General features: G+C 38.1%; 1 protein-coding gene across 1 annotated transcript in view; it reads left to right on the top strand.

Annotated features, from left to right (window-relative positions):
• Positions 1-15889, top strand: part of PLPP4 (phospholipid phosphatase 4) — a 72933-nt gene that overhangs the window by 11959 nt on the left and 45085 nt on the right. The window contains exon 2 of the mRNA XM_062579984.1: positions 9872-9980. Within this exon, the coding sequence (XP_062435968.1) occupies positions 9872-9980 (109 nt within the window). The remainder of the gene's footprint in view (positions 1-9871; positions 9981-15889) is intronic.

Here is a 15889-nt window from a genome sequence, read left to right as displayed (position 1 = left end):
ATGTTTTTGCACCATTACTCCAGCTTGAATTCTAAATTCTCTCTTCTCTGCATCCCCACCACTCTTCTCCCTCCCCCAGCAGTCCCAGGATTTAATTCCCATGACTTCTGGCTGCTTCCTACATAAAAAATATACTCCCAAAACTATGTTTGGGGAAGGCTGCATACACTGAGATTAGAACTGCAAGTGTTTTCAGTAGGTGGTATGAAGCCTTTGTTTATATCTTCTCAGAAAATACAGAAATCTAAAAATGCTATCAGCTTGTGCTGCTCCCAGAGCCATACTGGGCTCTGGATCAGGACTGAATGAAGGAAGCATCTTGTAGCATTTCTTTCTGCCAGTACACCCTCAGTCTTCATAAATACTTACCTCTAAACAGAGGCTTACTGCAAATAAAAAGAGCACCAGATCCTCTCATTTCTGCAGCAATAAAACAGCTTCTGAATTATCTGTGTATGGTGTTTCTGGTGAATATTAACTACCCTGTTTGCTGCAGGAAAGTCAAAACTAATAAAGCTCCATATTAGGATTATAGCTTGTTAATCAAAAGTGATAGGTATATATACTGCATGGCATTGGATTCAGAAGTACATAATGCAGCACCTTAGTTATTAAACTGATGGGGATAAAACTTTCCTTTTATTGATACAGCTGCTTGTATATCTCTTCTCAGTGCAAGTGAAAATCAGTGCAAGTGCAACCTTAACAAATTGATTTCAGTGCAGCTACAACATGATGGTCATAATAACAGATTTCTATCAAATCATATGAAGGCCACATAAAAAATTAATTTCTGATCTTATGAACATGCTTCTTGCAAAATCACTATCTACTGCAATATAACTTTTGATATATTTTATAATTTAACTTTTAACTGAACTTTTTGTCTCTATGGGAAAGCTAAAGCCATTGCTTTCCTGCTTGAATGCTTGTTAGCAGTGGATACCTGGCATATGTGGATACCTAGCATATGTGAATACTAGTCCAATTAATGAGCTAACTATTGTATTAAGTATCTCACATTAAGTGCCAGAAATAGGCACTTCTGGCTGGAATGATTTGCCCCAGCTTGTGTTGGAAAACAGTGCAAATAACAGAAGATCTCATAATATCCAGCATTGTGCCTTAGCCATAGTAAAATTTCTCTTTTCAACAGAATTAAACTTTGTTACTGAAGTTAGTTTTAGTGTCAACCTCTTCCTTGATGAAATGGCAGTTCATTATTAACAAATCAGGCCTTGGTCACGCGTCTGTACTCCAATATGCAACTCCCTTCTTAATAGCTGAGGGACTGTGGATTTCCCAAGTGATTATAGAAATTGAGAGTCAGATCTCTTCTCATGTTAACCTCTGAGCTAACACAAAGCTATGTCATCACACTAATATAAATGGACAGCAGCTTTTTAGAAATTGAACTCCTCCAACATCTATGAAGTGAGCAGAAAGGGAGTGATAAACCACAGTTTCCTTATCACTATCCTGTCAGCTTCAGTTCTCTTAAGTGAATTTTTGCATTCCAAGGCACACCATTTCAACTCTTCACATTTTGTCTCTCTTTGCCAGAGAGACAAAATTTTTATCCCTAAAATAACCACAAAAAATTATGATTTTTCTTTAATATTGCTGCCTAGGTGGAAGGAAAAAGTATGTTTTTCATGGCATCAAAATAAATTATTTTCCAAGTATTTCCACAAGTAACATGACATGAATGCTTTTCCAGCTATTAGTACGTTGCAGATAGCCTGGATCAGTTGCAGGTCTTGGGTTCAAATCTGAGCAAAGACAACATAAATAGGGAGTGTTCAGTGCAGTGTAACTAGCCAGTGCAAACTGACATCTTTCTAATTAGTCTAGGTCACTTGTTTGAAATCCCTCAAGCAAATTCTTACTTTCAGAATGTCATTTTCTTATTTCTTCAGCTGTTGTGCCCTGTGCTGTGTTCTGCTTCTTGACTCTTCTTTTAAAAGTTAGGTGCTGCAAATCAATTGTGTGAAATCTTTTCCTGAGTTATGTATTGTAGATATGCTTCTGTAGTTAGGCCAACCTGCAGAGAGCCCTGCCAACTTGGGCTTCACTGATGCTGCTCACAACTATGTAGTTTTAGTGTCAGGACAACTGATTGCACAATTTAACATGGCAGATACACTATAAAAGCTTTTACTGCTAGATTTATGACATGAAAGCTATGGTGGTTTTGGAAATATTTAAAGAGAGAAATACCCATGTAAGAAAGCTCACAGTGTAGTACTAATAGCACAGTCATCACTAATCTGTTTCACTGGGAGAGGTATTGATGAGTTTGCTCCCACAAAGTTCTGCAGTCAGAGAATGGTAGGCAGAGCCAAACTCTTCTAGCGAGCCATTGGTGGTGATTTATGAGAGGTTCATAAACACCTGTGGGTTTGCAGCTATCTCTTTATTACTTATTCAGAGGAGGAATTACATATAAAGTCGTATCAGGCTCAGATCTGCTTTTCAACAGATGATGCTTAGAAACGAGGAATTTCAATCAGTAGGTATCTAGTATAAAAGACTCAGCGCTGCAAACACTAGTTCCTCCTCATTGTACTCTTTCTGATACTTTGTTGTGCCATATGGTGCTGAACCTTTCCTCTTGTTTCTTACATGTTGTCACTTATGTGGCACAGCCACTATTTACATCTAGAAAGAAGATAAATTCTCACAAAATAAATGAATCCTCACGATGTAGAAATGAGACAAAAAAAAATATTGATGCTGGAAACCCAGGAACAACCTCTAATCCTCTAATGTGCTATGGATGCTTCTGATGGGGTAGACATTTAGGTCCCCAAAATTGCCAGGACTGAGGTGAAGTAGATGCCTTTCTGTAATGTGTTTTAGATGTTGTACTGTTCCATGATGCCATGTGGTCTTGGGCAGTGAAATCAGTAGCTTGTCAGAAGGCAGGTGTGTTCCCAAACAAGCTCCCTTGTAAAGGGAAATCTTTTTGGTGTTTTATTTTGTCAGCAAGTCTGTGATCAAACATTACTACTTTTAATAAAGAACAGCAAATTGTTGACATCTCCATAAGGCTGGCAGCTGCTGTCCTCTTCTGAAGATGGTGACTTATGATTATCAACTTACACTTAATTTGCAGTTAAGAATTGCACTGAGAATATCGGCTTCATCTCATGAACCATAACAGTAGCCACCTTTTATTCCATGGAAACTGAAGTGTCCATGGAATAAAAATATTTGCACGAATAAAAAAAAATTGCATGGAATACAAAAATTCCTATGAATGGAAGGTGGGCTAGCATGGCATGTCTTTTTTAGTTTCTGCCTATTTTTCTTGCTCAGTTTAGTTTGTTTACATTGCTGTATGCCCTACCTTAATCCAGCTGTCATCTCCTACTTCAGTTCTTAAGAAGTTTCTTTTGGGCGGGTATGTAGTCACGCAAGGGCTAATCATTCAGTTTTGAGTGCCACTGGAGTAATTAAAGATACTGAGCATATTGAAAAGAACACTAAACAGTTTTGGGAAACAATATTCGTACATCTGAGACTTCAACTGTCTATGTCATAAAAATTATATTGGCAAACATTTTCAAATCAGAAGCATTACCAATGCTTTTCTGTCCAGGTTCATTATTATTATGTTGGAGAAATATTTTTATTTTTTGCTTTGTTAATTATAGTGAATTAGTTTTGGCTCTTAGATGACTCTTGGAGATGAAAGTGTTTCTATAACATGAATTTTTCATAACCGTCAAGAAATTTCCAGAGGAGAAGCATTTGGAAATTGTGTATATACATATATTCATCACAGTGAACAAGCATACAGAATTATAAAGTGATGCCTCAAACTCTTGATGAGACTCTAGTTAATTTACAAATAAAAATGGGAGTTTATTTCATTTATAAAGCTTAGTTCATCTAATGAAAGAACAAAAACAAAATGCATAGACTTTGAAATTTGACTCCCAGTGGGACTTCAGTGCACTTCTAAGTCACTTGGACAATTTTGAGAAGTTCATAACAAGTATATTCAAAAACTATGAGATAGGGAATTAAAGCAGCAAATACTGTTCCATGAGAAACCAGGTGATAGACCTTGAGTCACAGTGTGAAAATGGCGGAGTAGACTGTTGCATTCACACAAGTGCTCCACGGAAACTAGGGCTTTTCAGGGAACAAATTACCAACAGTCTAAGAAAAGTTTAACACAGAAAAGAGATGAAACGGAACCTTGCCCAGGAGTTATTGTCAAGAAACCTTACGACAGACTCTCTTCCATGCTTGAATATTTAGGGAGTATTAGAAGGGCGCTAGATTACATGCGTTTTCTGATCTCTTTGCAGTATGTGCTGCTGTTGGTTTTCCATCGCTCCCATCCATTGGTTTCCTTACTTGCTGTACTACTTTTTCTCCTCTTCCACTGATCTTAGCAACTGCCAAATGTTACTCCTTCTTGATTTCATGCCCGTGAATGCCAGTGAATGGTAGATACTGTAAGCAGTGTTTGAAACAACAGGTTGAGGTGCTAACTAATACCCTGCCGTTACTTACGGAAGTTGGAGATTATGGTGCAAGCACAGGTCGTAGATTCTGTGAGGGTGTTTATGCAATGTTTAGTTCATTCACTACCTGTGAATGATTTCATAAATAACATATAGACCATATTTTCACAAAACTGCTGCCTACTTTTATCTTGGTCAATCAGTGACGTGGTGCTTGCACAGAAATTATCTTAAAGTGCTACATTCTGTTAAATGGAAGTGAAGGTAATATGACCTGAAAGTGTTTGTGTCCTTGGAAAAGATGATAGTTCTTATTTAGGAGAGGATCTGTAGGCCTTAATGTCAGGATCTCCAAAGCAACCTCAGGCACCTGTTTCTCACTGAGGTTTTTAATGGGATTAGGGCTCCTGTTTCTCTTAAGTTGCTCTGAAAATAACAGTTGAAGGGCTAGAGCCAAAGACCACTGAAGCTAGTGAGTCTTTTTATGCTTTAGAAACTTGTTATCAGGCAGGTGTTTTAAAATCTTGCCTGTTAAACTGTTAAAAATGTTGGATAAATATGTAAACATACAGGAAAAAGTAAAACAAACAGTAAAACAATAAAAAAAATAAGCTCATACAAAATTTTCATGCGCTGATATGAAATAAGCTTTCTAATCTGTCTACCTGCTGTTGTGGGTGTTAGTCAAGTATGATTATGCTTGTATTTTCAGCAGTGAGCTTGTATTTTCATAGAATCATAGAATGGTCAAGATTGGAAGGGACCTCTGGAGATCATCTAGTCCGACCCCCCTGCTCAAGCAGGGTAACCATAATTTTCAGCCTGCTGGAAAATGTCTAGAAACATTTTCCTTTATCATAGGACTACATTTATTACTAATAACACCGAGTCTTTTAAACAAGCTTATAAATAGTAATAGACTGTACTCTTGGATAGGACAAAGGAACATAAATCACTAAGTGTCAGGTAGTTTAGAAACCAGTACGTCTTCGTGATTGTTTAATAGAGTACAAAGGGAATTGCCTTCAAGATAGTGAGATCTCTTACCCAGTTGCCTGTTTGTGATGTTTTAAAAAAGAGGAATTGTTCTGAGTCTTGACATAAAAATTTAATTGGTAGATGAGCTCTTTCTGTGGAAGAAAAAAATGATTTTTTTTTGGTACAATAACTTTTCTTTATTTTTTCTGTATTATTAACATAGATAAGATTTACTTTATTCTACATCCAGCACAGGGCTATGAGGATGATCAAAGGGCTGGAGCATCTGCGCTATGAGAAACGGCTGCAAGAGCTGGGCCTCTTCAGCCTGGGAAGGAGAACGGTTAGGGGGGATCTCATCAATGTGTACAAGTACCTGAAGGGAGGGTGCCAAGGCGACAGGGACAAACTCTTTTCAGTTGCCCCGTGTGACAGAACAAGAGGCAATGGGCAGAAATTGAAGCACAGGAAGTTCCGCCTGAGCGTGAGGGGGAATTTCTTCCCTATGAGAGTGACGGAGCCTTGGACCAGGTTGCCCAGAGAGGTTGTGGAGTCTCCTTCTCTGGAGATCTTCAAGGCCCGCCTGGATGCAACCCTGTCTACCATGCTCTAGGTGACCCAGCTGAGCAGGGAGGTTGGACTAGATGATCTCCAGAGGTCCCTTCCAACCTCATTGATTCTGTGATTCTGTGATCTACTTTTTCTCCTTTAGTAGTGATATTAAAATGATTATTACTCAGTTTCAGCAGCTTTTTCTTGTGTACGTATTATGTCCCAGCATGGTGTTTGAATAGTTTTCTTGGAAGACATTCAGAACACCAGTAAGAGGAAGCAATAAGATAAACAATCAGATTTAATAGATAGTGGATACAAAATGCTATTAAATAAAATAATAATTATGGTCATTGATAGCTTTGAAATGAATCTCTCCTTAGAAATTTCTGAGATAACAATTGTAGAATAATCAGAAAATTCAGAATTGCAGTCTTCAGCTGGAATTAGATATTTGTTATTTATTATAATGTCATCTTTTAGCACGTATATTATTCGATCTTTAAAGGAGTTAAATTTTATGGCCTAACACATTTGCAGTGTCACATTGTGATCCACGAGACCTATGAGTTTGAATTTTCTTTTTGTTCACTTCCTCAGACAAGTTTTAGCAAACATACTTTAATCTCATTTTCCTCACATAAACAGGAGACAGGGAACAAAAGACAAAGGAGAGAAGCCCCAAACCTTTAACTCTGTTGGCATTTGCTCATGATGTCAAATGTCATAATGTCAAATTACTTAAATGTCTGCTCTAATGTGACACGTTTTCCAAATGGGCACCAACACTTGAAAGACTGCAGCGTGGTCACCTGGTCACCTTGAAGCGTAAAGGAGCCTGTATTGTTTGTTCTTTGTAGTCTGAAGAAATGCATCACAGCCTAGGTATGTTAGAGAGTGGGGCTCTGCTCCGAGTCATTCCTTGCCATAGCCAAGTTCCAGTGGTTTGAGAACTGCCTCAAAGTCTTGAGTCGTTCAGTCAGCAGGTACCAGGGAGGGTGTCAGAGAAGATGCGGCATTCTGCAAGATGGAGTCGTTGAAACTCTACCAAATTCTTTAATTTATTGACTGTCTAGATGTGCTTCTACTTAGCTTTTTGTCTTTAGATAAGAGTGGTAAAGTACATCCTAATCGCAGATTCTTTACACATTTATATAATAATCTTTAAGTCCTGGACAGTATACTTGTGGTCTCTGATAGTCAGCCCTCTCGTGTGACGTTTGCCCAGGCCTGTGGCTTTACTTGGCAACAGAACCCTTTCAACCAGCAGTTTGTTACTTCTAGCTGTCATGCATATCTTTAAAGGTAGGTCATACAGACTCTGAAATTCAGGACTCTTACTTGAAATTTGGAAACTAAATTCCTTCGTTTGTCTGGTAATCAGCCTTTATTTTTTTTGGCCTAAGCAAAAATTTGTAAAATTAATTTTTCATTTATGAGATGTTTTGTTTCCTTGAAATGTTTTTTTCAGATGTTTTTCACTCTTTTATGCCTATTGTTTTTAAAGGAAAAATACAAGTTTTCATTTTGAAAATGCTGAAACAAAATGTTTTGATATTTCTGAAATTCATCTCCCACCTTCTTGAAAGAACAGTGTCGAAGAAGTCTGGATTTGAAGAAGCTGGATATATAAGCAAATAGATCTCTTTCCCCAATACTAGAGTCTGTAAGTTTCCACAAGAATCTGATTGTCCCTATGGGTCAGCAATGGAAGTATAACTATTGGCACATGTGACAAGATAGTGTGTTTAGTTTGGTCCTCAGACTGTGTCCTTCTCTTTTAGAAAGAAGTAATCATAAGGGCTGTTGGGATAGACAGAAAATTGCTGCGTCTTCTGCCAAGTGGGAGGCTGTGTGTGCTCACATAGAGAGCGTCACTGGGAGCGTGGGCTGGGTGGTGGGAGCCTGAAGCTGATGAGCAGAGATCACAGACTGCTGTGAGAAAGCAGACAACTAGTGAGTCTTCAGAGAGGACAGAAAGAAGAATTTTCTCAAGACTGAGGAGACTGGATAAGGCTTGCTGTTGCTGAGTAAATCCCTGACGTGGCTGGCTTGGAGGACCTGTCTGTATATGAATGGAGTAGCGCATGCATGGTTTTAATTTTACTCTGTCTTACAAATTGCTTTGAGCATGTTCTATTTAGTAGTTAATTGTATATTTTTTACTTGTATAAAACCTGCTTTGGAGGGTTTAAAGTCCTTGGCTTTGGGAAATTTACAGCAAGAAAAGCTTTTTAAAATCTCTGCCCTGGCTCAGCAACCTTAGGGAAGCCCAATGTGCAGAAGGCTGCTCGCTGTATATGATCTTGGAGCGGCCATCCCTGAGTGCACTGACTTCAAGTAAACTAGTTCTGAAGTGAGTAATGCAGGGAGAGTGCAGAGCAAGCCCCGCTTCACTGAGGTAAATGCTCAACCGTGGAAAGACTTGTTTAATGTTTCTCTTCCTAGGAAGTTTGTTTGGTAGGATTCCAAAGCTAAGAAGAGCTAAAGGATAGGGAAGGACTATGTGGGAGGAGGAGGAATATGGTTTTAAAAGGAGAGAAGTAATTTATGTAGTCCTAAAAAGACTTTTGGAACTTCTGGCAAGAATCACATCACATCCAGCTTCCTCTTTTAATGTTGAGCAGAAGAGGATCCCTGCACAAAGAAAGAATTTACATTTCCTTTAACAATGATTATTTTCCTATAAATTTCTTTGTTTCTTGAGATGATCTTTGTATTCCAGTGACTTTGCGTTTGTGAATTTCACATTTCACGTATGCGAAAATAAAATGGATTTAATAGTTATAACTTTTTTTTTTTTAATAGAGTGGATTTCATTGAAAGAGAGTAAATTTCACTGGGGGCTGCTCGGAATGTCCAAACTTCTTAATGTCCTTGAGGGTAATCCAGCTTAATAAAAGACATGACAGAAGTCTGAAACGCATTCCTATGATTCACTTACGTAGCATATTGTTTGCAGTCCCTTTCAGAAAGATTGTGGCTTTACTTTGATTCTGTTTCTTAATTCATGATTATTGTAAGTAGAGCTATTCAAATGCATGCCACAGATTTTAAATATTCCTGATTTTCATGCAAGCTTTAAAAAACAAAAGGGCTTTGGGGATTAGTTGGGTTAAAAAGGAGGTTTCAGACAAATCAGGACCTGTATATGTTCTTAATGATTGTCTTGATCAACTTCCATTTTATTTTGATGCTATTCATTTCAAAATAACATAGTTGCAAAATTGGCCCTCTGAGAGGGCTAGATAACATGAGAATGAAGTTAAAACTCTCAGTTTTGGTTTAATAAAACATTTCTGGTAGAGCTGGATTCTGTTTCTGGCACAATTCAGTTTAGGAGCCAAGTACCTTTTGGAGATGCTCTCTAAAGTTATCTTTCCTATAAGCAGAAAGAATTGTCTGGACTATGTCTTTCTCCGTGCTTTGTGATCCTGCAAATACTAACTTCAAACTCTGGATCTTGAAATTTGAAAGACAGATTTTGTATTTGACAACTTGATGTATAATTTTTGTAATGTAAAGCATCTGCTAAATGTGATCTTTTCATCCCACAATATCATTTGAGCACTTTTTCCACAAGAATAAGCATATAATGACCATTTTTTTCTCTAGAATGAAACTTATGGAATTTTTACGAAGTTGTAGCATAGAATTTTTAAAATAATTTTCATAAGTGAATATTTATGAAGATTGTAGTACTAAAAAGCAGTGATGTAGGATAGCAATGTATATGGATAATTAATGCAGACAATACCATTATTAAGTTTGTGGGAGGTTCATCTGCTGGATTCTTGTGGGTTTTTTGATCATCTTTTCAAAATGGAAAAATAAAATACATTTTTAATTGTTATTTTTAGCTTTACAGAATTTTTGGATCCATTCCAGCGGGTTATCCAGCCAGAAGAGATCTGGCTCTATAAAAATCCTTTGGTGCAGTCAGACAACATACCTACGCGTCTTATGTTTGTAAGTATTAGAAGTTTGGTCTTCATTTGATAAGCAGTAGAAGACTTTCCAATTTGTTCTTTCAGGTAGACAAAACCTTTGTCTTAGGTTCAGCCAACAATCCTGAGGTCATCGTGAGCATATTGAATCTATCATAGAGCTGCTCTGCTGTTGCCTTTCTTCTGACTTCCCACAGCTCGGCTCACGTTGACATGCAGACTGACTATCCTAAAACTCAGGGATTTTATAACTTTTAGTAACAGGAATGATTATTAATACTCCACATAAAACAGCAAGAGTGCAATAATTTAAACTAGTACAGAAATGTTAAGAATTTAGCAGCTATAGTTCAGGGTACTCAAACTAGTCAGTCTTTGCAAAAGCTTCATCAAAGTGGAGGCTTTTCAGGAATAGGTGTGGCAGATGAGGTCAGGTCCCAGTACCTTTACATCAAAACATGTTTACAGTGTCTTCAGTGGAACCAGGGTTTTAATTTTAAATGAAGAGATCGAATTCAGAATAACTGCAAATTAGCCTATGTAGTTTGTCTTCACTGTTTTGTTAAAAGGCTCAAATCTTCCAAGTCAGGAAAGTTTTTAATTAAATAAGGAACAATTTGAGAATACCTCGTATTTATAAGACAGCAACATATATCAGCTTTCTAAGATAGAGACTTAAGGCCTGGTTTTAAATTTATCAGCATACTGTTTTTATTGCTCTAAGAGGAAGCTTGGCTGAATTTTTTTCAGCCTATATGGATGAAAAATATTTATTTTTTTTCCTGAAATGGAAGACAGCTGTTTTTTTTTTTTTTAAAAAAAAAAAGCATTAAATCATTGTGCTATGTAAAACTCTGGGTTTAATTCTGCCATTTTTCCTAATGCTGGGATGTACCTTTCTATGCAGGTTGTCCGATCAGTGTTTATAACTGATGAGTTCACAAACCGGTAGTGATTCATTGTATACGAGTTTGCTGCAGTGATGAAAATATTTTTAAAACAGGTTGGGAAAACTGAAAAGGGTAACTCACTAGTCCTTCCTCTGTACTCTAGGCACTATTCACTGGCAAGCAGAAATCTGAGATGTAAATATAGTACATTTCCTTGTTATCCACTTCCCACAGAGCGAGCTTTTGGTGTGCTCCAGGCAGCTGTGAGTCTATAGCTTTCTATAATGTGTGTTCTCTTTTTGGCTCAGACCACAACATTTCAGTAACTTAACAAACAACTTCTTAATTTAAGAAACATAGATCATTTGTAAATGGTTTGTTTTTATTTCTTTGATTAAATGAGAAAAAACAAGAAAAATCCAAGCCTAGCACCGATGACTAGCTCTCGTCATCTAAACAGTTACTTGCCACTAGCATTGTACTCCAATATTAAAGCAATATTAAAACATACAGCTATGACTTACCAAAAGGGAGTCTCTGGGATTTTTTTTTATGAACTGCTGGATTTATTTACACTGAATATTCCTGATTCTGATCCAGATTAGACAAAGCTGATCTACACTTGGGTAGTAAGCAAACCGTGAGGACTGGAAAGATCTTAGCCTTGTTCTGTCTCTCTAACAGCAGATATTCCTCATTTTAGGAAGGGCAGGGAACTGTCATCTTCTCTTGAACACGTGGAGGTCTGTGGGAGTCCCTGTCCCAGAAAATGCTCAGGCACGTGGAATTAAGTGCTTATGCTTTCTTACCCCATTCCAATTATTTGACAGTGTCTATGCAACAGATATCATAGCTAAGAAATAAAAATCAAATGATAGATTACAATCTGGGGGGCATTTTTCTGTGTACACATCACTCCATGGTCTTCCAAATGGGGCCAAGAGTGTGCCAAGTGCTGTGTGCAAATGACCTCCCTCCTCCTGAAGTGTGATGGCAACGGGACTACCTGGAAGGGGCAAGTACAGTCATTTGGGAGTTTGCTTCAGCATATAGAAAGACATAGTCTTGTTGCTGGTGATACATCCATACTTTCTGGGCATCAGTGTTGCTCACACAATTTCAGCATGCTTGCAGACTTCACAGTGCCTTGACACTGTGGATTTCACTAAGGTTTATGGTCTCTCTGTTTTTTCACAGCCCCTCTCTGCTCTCAATCCAACCTTGATGGAATCGGAGGCCTTCCTCTGAAGGATTTTACCCCAAACTAAAAGCTGCAGCACGATGCTGTGTTGGGGATGGTAGGGAGTATTTCCTTTTTCCCCACTGTCTTGGGATATAGGACTACCTACAGTGCTAGGAACCTTCTGTGTCATTCACCTCCATCCAGATTCTTCCAGACCCTGTCTTTGCATCAGCTCCAATGCATTCCAGCAGCTTGCCACCAGGTGCCACCAACAAACACAGAAAAAACAGGTTGATCTGCCTCCTCTTATTCCTCTTTCTTCCCATCCTTTGATGTGACAGGCTGTGCAGATAGCTTGGCTCCAGTGCTGATAAGGGGAAGGAGAGAGGAACAGAAGAAGATGCACAACAGAACTGAGTGGAAAAGTAGGTCTGAGACTAACGTCGTGGGCAGTGTGACAAGTGCCTGTGCCTTATAATTTTGCTTTCTTTTGGTACAGTGTATCCCCAGATGACTGTGGTATTAGTGCATTGCTCTTTTATCCTTATTGCATTGCAATAATCCTAGCAGGGGAGGATCACACTGGAATTCTAATATAGTGTGGCTTGCATCACACCTCTGTGTGCCCTGGGGGGCAGGATTGGGGTAAGACTTACTGCAACTGTCAATCCAATTTGGCAAGGGTGGAGCATCAAAGAACAGTGTTTATGCAGGGCATGCGGAAAGTAATTGCCATTACTTTCCTGGAGTAAGGGGACAGCAGGATTCCTTCTTCCACACCACTCTGAGGCTCAGAGAAAAGGCACAGCTTAGCTCTAAGCCATTAAATAATACTATGAAATTCTGAAGTAAAAAAGAACTGAAAGTTGGTATTATTCCCTATATAAATTATATTGTGTTTGGAAATAGATTTTTACCAAAGTAGATGGATGCAGCAGAAAGTGCTTCTCTAAGGGATGCGTGTAACTTCAGTGTATCTCTGGCTTGCCAGGATTAATAATGAAAGAGGTAGACTTCTGTCACCAAAGCAAGACAATGCTGGAATATTTCACTACGGAAAAAGAAAATGTTACTGGGATGTGTCTGAGGAGAGTATTGCCAAATTCTGTTACGGATGTGAGCCATACAGAATCTTTTTACGGAATAAAAAAGTTTTTTACAAGCCAGACTTACTTTATATTTGCATTTTGTTACAGAATAAAAAACCACTTTCCAGCTAAAGTTTTTGTATAAGGAATTGCAGCCAATGTACGGCAAACATGAATTGTTCTTCATATCTCTCAAAAGTGCATATGCTTGTGAAATACAAGGGAGTCTGCAGTTTTAACAGCTTTCTGAGGACTGGTTGTGAAGCAATTTGGCACAAGTTGCCACCTGAATTCTGTTCCATTCTTGATATTTTCTGCTGCTTCTGCCTGTTCAAAAGATTTCTAGCTCCATTAAACCACCTCTATAAGCCTGCCAGCTCTATTTCTAATAGAGCCTAGCTCTATTTCTTCACATTCTTCAGGAATGAAATGCAGATCTTTCTTCTTTTCTTTCCTGGTAGCAATGCCTACTTTTTAGAATGATGATAGTAATTCTAGGTTTTGTTTTAACCACTTTTATTTTACTGTCTGAATCTCTAAAACCAGAAATTAAACTATTGCTGAGAATGGAGAGAAATTAACATTTCTAGAGTAGTAACATGGTACTTCTGTTTCTGGTCCATGTGAGATTGAAGTGGAAATGGTACCTTTTTTGTAAACAACCTGATGGTTTTCTTTCTATATATAAAAACGGGGAGCAGACACTAACCTCCATGGCTCACTTACTTAGATAATCTTTTGCAGGTGCAAGTGGATCTGATCCAAAGTATATTACTGAGATAATACTTAGATATATGTTACATTTTCATGTTGTTGCATTCTTAGGTATTCTGAAAGCATAAAATGAGGACTGGGATTATTCTGTTTTTACAAAAAGAAGAAAGGAGTTACAAGGGCTTTGTCATAACACCTTTGTTCTGAATCAGTCTCTCTGCTGAGGCTGAACGGAACCTGATTCAAAGATAGCAAATCCAGGTACAGTGCCCCCTTCTCCTAGTGCCATATGCAATTTGACTTTCACCTTGTTTAAAAAGACTTCTTCAAGAGCCTAAGATGCTTCTGAAGGACCTTGATTTGCTTTGGAGCAATCGTGGTTGTGAAGTAGTTTATAGATTTCAGGAAGGAATTCATTAACTCTAGACCAGAGCCAGGAAGAAGCATATGTAGACTACATCTGCAGCTGAAGTCATGAGAGGGGAAAAATGGGATGATAGAAGGACCAGTTCTATGAATAAGCTTCTATGGGAAGCTACTAGTGAGAAATTCCCCAGTGTGGTGCTTAGGAGAAACTGATAGGCTTGTGTGGAGAGAGATGATAGGGGTCTGCTTTGGGAGGATAGGCTATAGTATATAGATACTTCACTAGGTAGGGTGCTTTTAGGATAACTGGTATGTTTCCAGTGAATTGTCAACTGTAATCTAAATTACTCTGTGCTAACACAGCTGTTCTGCATAAAAGTCAAATGTATATGTTTGTGTGAAAATGTAATTTCAGGATTCTTGAAAGAGGAGTACTATCATACAGCTCTTAAAATACAAGAATATGGTTCTGCTTAACCAATAAGTTTGCTTGTACAAGTTCAAGTGTTATTTTTCTATCTGTTTTTGAACAAGGTAAAGCAGCTGGCTTCACTCCCAAATCCTTGTCTGTAAATAAGAGTCATAAAGCCCTGATCTTCTAAAGCTCCATCTAAAGCCCAGTCAAGAGTGGCAGTTGAAAAGAAAAAAAAAGTAAAATAAAAAGTTTTTCAGAAATGTGAGAAAGTTAGTGCTAGTTTGCTATGTTATGGGTCCTATTGAGAGCACAGCCCAGTTGGGCTGCTTTCTGGAGCACTGCTTAGTGTGAGAAAATGTAGAAAATCTCTTTGGATCAGGGCAGGAATCTTGTGTCTCAGGTCAGTATCAGTATCAGCTCTGAAATAATCTGCCAGCTAGTTGCTGGTTCTTTACAATTTAGTGCGGTGCATAAGTACTAGTAGAACAGGGAGCTGAATTTCAGTCCAAGGGAAATTAGGTATAATGGTTGCAGAGGTGATTGTTTCATAGCAACATCAATATGTTTCTGATTATTTGGTTCCCTAGACTGCGAACTGACCTATGGTCCCTTGGCTTATGGCAGCCGGAAGATGACAGATAGATAGGTGCAATAAGGCAGCACTGAGAGTCCAGTTAGAAATATTTCTTTTCTTGTCAAAAATATCTATGGGGGAAAAAAATAACAACAGTGAAATAGGAACTTGGTCATTTGCCTTGCATACCCGCTCTTCCATGCAGTTCCATTCTCTTCCAGAGTGGTTTGTTGCTTATGACTTCAGCCTGACATAGTGATTCTTAATTCACCAGTGATTTTTCAGGCAGGATAATTCCAGTTAAATTACAGTAATAATGGGTGTTAGTATGACTTCCTTTTCCTGACTGAATGGCACCTTATTGTTTGAGTGGCCAAACTGATTTTCCTGAGGATAGGAGGATGTATTTGATTGGAAAAGTAATTTTTCAGCACTGTTTTCTGTGATGTTTGGCTTACAAAGAAAGGGCTTCATCCAACACTGTCCATGTGAAATTTTACAAAATGAGTAAAATTATCCTTATTACAGGATTCACAAACCAATATACTTCACAATGTTGAATATCGTGCTGCCACTATTCTCTACCTCTTTGATGAGAGAGAGAGAGAGAGAGAAGGGATAAATGCTGCTAGAAAACTTTGTAAAGGGGAATTGGCAATAAATGACTCAGGATATTTATAAACTATTGCTTTTTTTTCATT

The sequence above is a fragment of the Rhea pennata genome, chromosome 7, assembly GCF_028389875.1.
Source record: "Rhea pennata isolate bPtePen1 chromosome 7, bPtePen1.pri, whole genome shotgun sequence".
NCBI lineage: Eukaryota > Metazoa > Chordata > Aves > Rheiformes > Rheidae > Rhea > Rhea pennata.
Note: the sequence above shows the minus strand (reverse complement) of the source record. Positions and strands in the feature narration are given on the sequence as shown.